This window comes from Malus sylvestris, chromosome 14, assembly GCF_916048215.2.
Source record: "Malus sylvestris chromosome 14, drMalSylv7.2, whole genome shotgun sequence".
Classification (NCBI taxonomy): domain Eukaryota; kingdom Viridiplantae; phylum Streptophyta; class Magnoliopsida; order Rosales; family Rosaceae; genus Malus; species Malus sylvestris.
Genome location: NC_062273.1, coordinates 5,547,099 through 5,555,779, shown reverse-complemented (window position 1 = coordinate 5,555,779; position 8,681 = coordinate 5,547,099). Strand labels below are relative to the sequence as shown.

At 40.5% G+C, this 8,681-nt stretch overlaps 1 protein-coding gene and 1 long non-coding RNA gene across 4 annotated transcripts; both read left to right on the top strand.

The window, feature by feature from the left end:
- Window positions 1-392: 392 nt before the first annotated feature.
- LOC126598498 (thioredoxin-like 3-1, chloroplastic) lies at window positions 393-2,277 on the top strand. Of its 2 annotated transcripts, XM_050264866.1 has the most exons (6): window positions 396-942; window positions 1,316-1,390; window positions 1,483-1,549; window positions 1,784-1,801; window positions 1,893-1,961; window positions 2,116-2,277. In XM_050264866.1, the coding sequence occupies exons 1-6, from the start codon at window positions 629-631 to the stop codon at window positions 2,215-2,217; spliced, it is 645 nt and encodes a 214-aa protein (XP_050120823.1). In that variant the 5' UTR covers window positions 396-628; the 3' UTR covers window positions 2,218-2,277. The 2 variants fall into 2 exon arrangements, with proteins under 2 accessions (XP_050120824.1, XP_050120823.1); XM_050264867.1 differs by lacking the exon at window positions 1,784-1,801 and having other exon boundaries at window positions 393-942.
- A 4,134-nt stretch (window positions 2,278-6,411) lies between these two features.
- On the top strand, window positions 6,412-7,789 carry LOC126598501 (uncharacterized). 2 transcript variants are annotated; one of them, XR_007614860.1, is made up of 4 exons: window positions 6,412-6,823; window positions 6,907-7,004; window positions 7,088-7,185; window positions 7,361-7,789. It is a non-coding gene; the product is annotated as an uncharacterized LOC126598501 (long non-coding RNA). The 2 variants fall into 2 exon arrangements; XR_007614861.1 differs by lacking the exon at window positions 7,088-7,185 and having other exon boundaries at window positions 6,424-6,823.
- Window positions 7,790-8,681: the final 892 nt, after the last annotated feature.

Here is an 8,681-nt window from a genome sequence, read left to right as displayed (position 1 = left end):
ATAAAAGTATTATTGTTACTCCAAAATTTAATCGTATACATCAGGCATCACAATCATACACTTCTATATGAAAAATGCTAAGGAGATTCGCTCAAAAGTGAGACTTTGCATGGACTTTCTGTCACCTTATGTTTTTAACACAATATTTTATAATATTGATAAAAAGATTGAAATTAAACTATGAGACAATAAAGAGTTCATAAAGAGTATGACTTTTGAGAGACTCCCTTAACATTTCTTTGCCTACGTTGACACAAATATATTTGAATCGTTTTGTATAATTTGATGAGTCCAATCCAAATAAGAATCAAATAGGCCGGCATTGTATTGGGTTCAGCAAACGCAACTCCACCTATAGATATTTTGAGGGGAACATACATGTCGATAAGCTTTCCAAAAACGTCAACCCTTTCTTCCCCGTATTGAATCAAGACAAACCCCCAAAAAATGAAAATAAAAAGCAAACTTCAGCTCCAAATACTCAAGTAGCTAGCTAGCCAACATAATACCCACCATTTTCTGACCCATCATCCTGAACATCCCACTTCCTCCGAATCAAAAGTCTTATGTTTTCTTCTTCTTCTTCTTTGTAATTGTTGATTATTATAGCAGAGCAAATAGGAGTAAGATGTCTGTTTTGGCAGCCAATTCTCACGTTCTGTGTAGCAGAAAAGTCCATCACAGTCACAGAGACCAACAGCCACAGTTCTGGAGCAATGGCGGCGGTTTGCTGTTGTTGCCAAAAGCTTCTGGATTAGGGTTTATGGACAGAAACAGAGATGGCAACAAGACGTTGAAGAGGGACTTGAAAGTTGAGGCCTTTTGGGATACGGATACCTGGAGTCCCACGGTTGTGGAGTTGGAAGCAATCAATGACTGTCATCAGCTTGATCAGATTCTTAGCCATGCACAGGAGAGCTCTCTGCCAGTTGTCATTGATTGGTCTCTCTCTCTCTCTCTCTCTCTCTCTCTCTCTCTCTTTCTCTCTCTCTCGTTTTGTCTTAGATGATTGGATGCATGGTTGGCCACTTACTTTTCACATTCCCTCTCTTATCTATAGAAGCCAATGAGGTTTAGTTGGATGCTAGTCACAAAAGCTACTTGCATACATTTGTAATATTTCATCTTTATCATGGCAAGTTACTCACTTCTGAGCGAGTCTAAACAGAATTTATCGTTTAGTTGTCATTGAGAAAGGAGATTCGAGCACGAGTTAGTTGGTAGCTTGTAAACTGAAAATTTAAGCAAACTAACTTTTTTTATTACAAACTTTGGTGACCTGAACATAGTTTTCCCTCTTCCATTTCTGTGACAGGATGGCATCTTGGTGCCGCAAATGCATCTATTTGAAGCCTAAATTGGAGAAATTCGCTGCTGAATATGACACCAAGTAACTCTTTCTCTCTCTCTCTTTGCAAAAATAAAACTCTTCAATATTATGAACCATACTGTAACGGCATTTCTATGTACACAACACAACAGGATCAAATTCTACTATGTTGATGTCAACAAAGTACCTCAAGCTCTAGTAAAGCGTGGAAATATCTCTGTATGTCTATTTGCATTTCGAAAGAGACTTTCTTACACCCTTAATACGCCACTGTGACATCTCAGACTAATAATACAATGTCACGTGAGAACATTAAAACACACTACTATCACATTATTTATTTGAGATATCACTGTCACGTACTACGAGGTGTAAGCCCGTCCTCATGAACTTCTATCCTTGCATTATTCACCATATTATTGATTTTTTTTTTTCGTGTTTCCGTTTTCTCAGAAAATGCCTACAATTCAGGTGAGATTTTCTACTGTGCAGTAAAAGTTTTGTGATAGTGTTAAACGACATAGCTAAACTGTTGTAAATGGTTTGTTAAATGTAATTGCAGGTATGGAAAGATGGAGAGTACAAAGCAGAAGTGATTGGGGGACATAAAGCATGGCTTGTGCTTGAAGAAGTGAGAGAAATGCTCAAAAACTTTGTGTGAAAGTTTATCTTTTGATCGTTCTGTTTCCTTTATTAACCCTTTTACCTGTAATATGTTTTCATCACAATATATTATGAAAGAAGAATCTGTGCAGTCAAATTTGCTTTCCTTCTTGTTTCTTCAGATGTTTGTAAGGATGAATTCCAGTTTTGAGCTCAATTTTTCGTTCCTTGGTGCCTTTGAAGGAACGAATAATATTGCATTCAAGTCCGTCGTTTTTTCATGAAAACCACACAAGGTGGATGGGTGATGGAAAAGAGCAAGGTGAGGTGGACGGTTTATAAAGTGGAATATATATATATTGTGTGTGTATATATATATCTTATATAAATTATAAATTATTGTTTTCGATCACAATTTTACATAATTTAAGAGCATCTTCAATATAAATTTTAAATAAAACCCCCACAACCATATAATTCTTAAATAAAAAAAATAAAGGGTAATAAGTCACTCATGTATCTTACCATTCAATGTATAAAGTGTAAAATATTGTACTAATTCATTATATATAAATGATTATGGTGTGTTTAAACTTCTTTTATTAATTACTACATATTTTCTACACTCACAATGTTTGTCAGCTTTGTTGATGCACAAAATCAGCGAAGACTTTGGTACAACAGAAAGTGTCAGGTTTTGTGACCTTCGCTTGGTTGCTTCGGTCACTAGTGAGGATAAGTACGTAAATGAATAGAGACAGAGAAGCAAACACAGGATGTACGTGGTTCACCCAGATTGGCTACGTCCACGGAGTAGAGGAGTTCTTATTAGTAGTGAAGGGCTTACACAAGTACAAAGGATCAAGCTCTCAATTTAGTGAGTTCTTGTGAATGATTTAACACAAAATGGCATTAGGCCATATTGTGGGGGAATGACCCCTATTTATAGAAAAACTTGTAGCTTTGTCACATTGACATGTGTCATGTTATGATTGGTTCTTGATGTCGACACGTGCTGCGCTCTGATTGGCTTCTAATCTTGACACGTGTCGAGTAGTGATTGGCCTCCTGGTCGGAGGGGAACTCTTCTGGGTCCTTGACAGTATAGCGTTGGCCGGTGCTCGGTAGTTTCGGGATTGGTCAAGTATGGTACAAACAGTGCTCCCCTAAGTTCCCGAGTGAGGGAAACTCCTCGGTTGGGGACTTGCAAGATCCAATCCCTTGAGTAATCACGAAACTTCTAAGTACCGAAGTGTGGTCTGATCTTCATCTGCCCTTCTCTGGAAGTACCTTTCCTCCATCCGGGAATGGTGTATTTAGCTGATGTTGACGCACAAGGTAATGTATCAATTTCACTTGAAGCTTAGTTGTAGTTTCGGGCTTAGTCAAGTGTGATACAAACCCTATAGTAGGAGTCCCCCAAGTCGCCGAGCTAGGAGATCTGCCGAAAGAGGTGACAGACAAGGTAAGCAGTCAAACTTCCAAGTAAGCAACCCAGGATCAGAGGTTTGACTTCGGCTTCCGGTTGATTGTTCTCCTTCTCCTTGTCTCTCATTCAACTGCCAGGATAAGGAGAAGCAAATGGATAAGAGATGATATGAGATACTTTTGCTTTTGAAGAAGTAACTTTCCACAGGCTTATTCTTGAACTGTGCTGGAGGGTTTTCTGGTGCCCTTCAGAGTATAAGGCCGATTCAAAAATTTGAGGGTCAAAACAAGTCCATCAAATCTAGAGTACGTTCGACCTTGATGATATGGGATACTTTTGCTGTTGACGGAATAATGAATGTGGTATGGAAATGTGTCGTGCTGTAGTGATCTGTTTCAGCTCACCGTTGAACCTTCTGCTTCAATCTTTTGCATGGCAGAAGTGGTGTGCAACCTTTGCATTTAAATGGTCCTTCAGAACATTCCTTCATAGTGACTCATCCACGCTTGGCAGCTTCAGTGTAAAGAGCCAATATCTGATCAACTGTCATGAGGTATTTGCCGGTGGAATTCGTGACCTTGACAGCAGTTGAGGATGAGTACTCGAGAGCAATGCTAAGTAAGCAACCAGGCAAAGGCTCCAGGCAGTCAGTTCCAAAGTGGAGGTTTGATTTCAGGTTCCGACTGACTGCTCTCTTTCTCCTTGTCCTGCAGGTGTGGACAAGGACAAAGACAAAGACAGGGAGAAAGCATGATATGGGATACTCTTGCTTTCGACCCTGATGATATGAGATACTCTTGTTCTTGGTGTGGCTTATTTGCTGAGGTATTATCGGGGGGAAATAAAGCTGAGTATTTCGAGAGGTTATGTTGAGGGTGCATTTTCGAACGCGAGAAAGGGTTGAGCATTTTTGCAGGTTTGCCTGTCCGTTGAGGAGGGAGGTCAATGTATATAGGGATTTCCCAATAACAAGTAGTAATGCTATTCCTTTACCCTTCTTGGTCACAGCAATGTAGTGGGAGCTGCCAGCTTCACGTGTTTTAATTTTGTCAGAGCACTTTGAAAAAGTGGTATGTGGTATCTGGAAAGCTGATATTACGTGTGAAGATTACAGACAAGCTTTATCTAAGGAAATCTGGCTCTCGAAGTTCTGAGAGTTGTGCCTCTTCGGTTTTCGAACAAGCAATCCCGTCGAGGATCTGACTCTCGAGATTCGGAAAGCGGTGCTACTCCGGTTTTTGAGAAAGTAATTATGTTGGGAGTCTTTTCTCGAATGTGAGTAAAGGTTGGACGTTCTTGCCAACCTGTCTTGCCGCAAAACACGGAGGTCGACACACATAGGGACTTTCCAGTTGTTAAGCAGTGGTGCTGTTCCTTTACCCTTATGGGTAATAGTAGGGTAGCTGGAACTTCGAAATTCTCGTGCCTAAACTTTGTCAGAGATCTTTGACAAAGTTATATGTGGTACCCGAGGAGTTGATGGTGCATATGGAGAGCGGTGATTGAACAGTAAGATTCACGTGCTTTCTACTTCACCAGAAATCTTCGACAGAGTGCCCGTAATTTCCGCAAAGCTGATTGTGCATGTGACAGGTGCTGACGAGGCTGAAAAAGCAGGTGCTTCTTCGATTTCTGAGATCGGCCCTCGTGGTCTCTGAGCAGCCCAGCTTTTGAGAAAGCAAACGCCTCTTCGATTTCTGAGATCGGCCCTCGTGGTCTTTGAGCAGCCTAGCTTTTGAGAAAGCAAACGCCTCTTCGATTTCTGAAGCTCCGTCGAGTGCAGATTTTTATAGAGGCTGACATTAAGTTCCACAGCACACTTGAATCTCTACCAGTAGAAGCTCATTTCTTGCACTTCTAAGATCTTGATTTGTTTGACCTCTTCCTTCTTCAACACATTTGAAAATGTCTGGACCCTCCGACCGTCGTTTTGACTTGAACCTTGGAGAAGAGACAGCCACGCCTTCTCCAGACTACATATGGCGCCCATCCTTCATATCCCCTACTGGTCCTCTTACCGTTGGGGATTCTGTGATGAAGAATGATATGACCGCTGCAGTGGTGGCCAGGAACCTTCTCACTCCCAAAGATAATAGACTACTTTCCAAACGGTCTGATGAGTTGGCTGTTAAGGACTCTCTGGCTCTTAGTGTTCAGTGTGCAGGTTCTGTGTCTAATATGGCCCAACGCCTATTTGCTAGAACCCGCCAAGTTGAATCATTGGCTGCTGAAGTGATGAGTCTCAAACAGGAGATTAGAGGGCTCAAGCATGAGAATAAGCAGTTGCACCGGCTCGCCCATGACTATGCTACAAACATGAAGAGGAAGCTTGACCAGATGAAGGAATCTGATGGTAAGGTTTTACTTGATCATCAGCGGTTTGTGGGTTTGTTCCAAAGGCATTTATTGCCTTCGTCCTCTGGGGCTGTACCTGGTAATGAAGCTTCAAATGATGAACCTCCAATGCCTCCTCCTTCTGGGGTTTTGTCAAGTACTGAGGCTCCGGATAACCACCCTCCGGTGCTTTCTCTTTCTGGGGCTCTACCGACTGCTGAGACTTCCCCTAAGCAACCTTTGTGAAGGCTCCCTTTTGTTTGTTTATTTTGACTCATGTATATGTACATATTTGTGGCTTATCGAAAATATTAATAAATAAGATTTGCTTCATTTCAACATATTGTGTTAAATACACCAAAGCCTTCTTCATAAAGTTCTTTGAATTTTTGCTTTTGTTGAAACCTGTATTGTTGAAGCTTTGTGAGTGAAGCATGTAGTTTGAGGTAGTGTTCCCTTAATTTCCCGAGTGAGGAAAACTTCTCGGTTGGAGACTTGAAAAATCCAAGTCACTGAGTGGTTGTGAGACTGCCGAGTATCAAGGTGCAGTAGCATATGGTGGGAGTCCCCCAAGTCTTCAGGCGAAGAGAGTTGCCGAATGAGGTGTCTCGCGTGTTACTAATTTGTCAAAGTAACGAATCCTTGTTTCGATGTCACACATTCGTATATGCTTTATCTAAAAATATTTCCAACTTTTGTGTGTTTGATGCTGCATGCTATTGACTAGACAAGATCAAGTGCAATTAGTAGCTTTTCTCTCTTTTTCATCTTTTCTTTGGTGGAATTGCTTTTCGTTTCCACTAATCAGCCTGAGTGGATGCAAGATAACACCTTTCTCTATAGCTCAGATTGCAAAGTGGTCTTCATGAAAGTTTTTCCTTATCTTGTGAACTACAACATATCCAAATTTGAGATCCATCGGAGTAGTACAACTTCAGAAATTCAAGTATGATGAGTAACTGTTCATCAATGTTCTGTTAATCCGTCAGACTTGTTGTGAGCTTCGAAACTCCATTTTCTCTTGTTCAGATCAACATACTTTCTTCATCGAAGTTGTTCCTTAACTTGTGAACTACAACATATCCAAATTTGAGGTCCCTCAGAGCAGTATAACTCCAGAAATCCAGGTATGATGAGTGACTGTTTATCATTTGTCTGTCAACCCGTCAGATTTGTTGTGAGCTTTGAAACTCTATTTTCTCTTGCTCAGATCAGCATGCTTTCTTCATTGAAGTTGTTCCTCAGCTTGTGAACTACAACATATCCAAATTTGAGATCCCTCGGAGCAGTATAACTCCAGAAATCCAGGTATGATGAATGACTGGTTATTATTTTTCTGTCAACCCGTCAGATTTGTTGTGAGCTTCGAAACTCCATTTTCTCTTGTTCAGATCAGTATGCTTTCTTCATTGAAGTTGTTCCTCAGCTCGTGAACTACAACATATCCAAATTTGAGATCCCTCGGAGCAGTATAACTCCAGAAATCCAGGTATGATGAATGACTGGTTATTATTTTTCTGTCAACCCGTCAGATTTGTTGTGAGCTTCGAAACTCCATTTTCTCTTGTTCAGATCAGTATGCTTTCTTCATTGAAGTTGTTCCTCATCAACTCTTTCATAACATATCAAAAATTCAGGATGAACTAACGGTTAAATATTTCCAGATCTTCGAAACATCACAACAGCTTCGAAATCTGCAAGAAGCCGACTATCATGTTTGGAGCTTCAACACTGTAATTTCCGTCGCTCAAACAGAAATGGTTCCTTCTTGAAAGTTGTTCATATGCTCAAGAACTATAGGGTGTCTAAAATTCAGCTCCATTGGAGAAGAGCAGAGGTTGCAGAAATTTGATAGATGAAAGGAGGCGGAAGAGGAAGAGAGAGAAAAAGTCTCTTGGGTTGGATTTCTATTTTGGGGCAGATTCCAATTTTTGTAGCACCTTCATTATTGATGAATTGCTTGTACTTTTGTCCATTATGAAACTTGGGACTTTGGCTTGTTGTTGGATCTATTATAATATGTTTGGGAACATATATAAGTGAATAAATAAGAAGGAAAATTTTGGGCCCTTGTGGGTGTAAAACAAAAAATGTTTATGTTTACCCAAGTGTTTTTGTACAAGTTCAAGGGCATCTTGGGTTTTGTGAACAAAATTTGTTTATTTGGAGCAAGGTTTTGTGTTGAAGCTTTGTAGGTGAAGCTTTAGTGTTGAAGCTTTCTAGGTGAAGCTTTGATGGTGAAGCTTTGTAGATGAAGCTTTGTAGATGAAGCTTTCTAGGTGAAGCTTTGATGGTGAAGCTTTGATGGTGAAAGTATGTAGAGGGAGCTTTCTAGGTGAAGCTTTTTTAGGTGAAGCTTTGTAGGTGAAGCTTTTTTAAGTGAAGCTTTTCGGGTGAAGTTTTTTTTTTGGGTGAAGCTTTGTGGGTGAAGCTTTTTAGGTGAAGCTTTGTGGGTGAAGCTTTGGAGGTGAAGCTTTTCGGGTGAAGCTTTTTGGATGAAGCTGTTTTTTTTTTTTTTTTTTTTTTTTTTGGCGCTTGACACGGTCTTCATTTGCTTGTTTTGTAGTGACTGTGGAAGACGGATTGCTTTCTGATTGAGAAGGGTTCCGGCATCGCTTGCTATGAATGTAAAAGAGTGAGGGCTGAGTTGGCTAAATTACCTCTTTATTGAATTCATTGCCAAATGGCCTTCATTACATAGGATGCCGAACGGCTATAGCTCAACACTTGTACATCGTGAGTCTATTTGTAGTAGTACTTCAAGTGATCAGCGTTCCATGGATGGCCAAGGGTCTTGCCATCGGAGCTTCTAAGTGTGTAAGAGCCAGGGCGACTGATGCCAATGACTTCATACGGTCCATCCCAGTTTGGACTAAGTGTGCCTTCACTCGGGACTCTGTCGCAGAGTAATCTTTTCTTTAAGACCCAGTCTCCTATTTTGAAAGAACGAGGCTTGACCCTAGAGTCATAATAGTTGGAGATGCG

Bases quoted from the DNA above. Each gene is read 5' to 3' on its own strand.
- LOC126598498 (XM_050264866.1), top strand. From the start codon at position 629: ATGTCTGTTTTGGCAGCCAATTCTCACGTTCTGTGTAGCAGAAAAGTC. The intron at 943-1,315 runs GTCTCTCTCTCT...TTTCTGTGACAG, and splicing joins CTGCCAGTTGTCATTGATTG to GATGGCATCTTGGTGCCGCA. The intron at 1,391-1,482 runs GTAACTCTTTCT...ACAACACAACAG, and splicing joins GCTGCTGAATATGACACCAA to GATCAAATTCTACTATGTTG.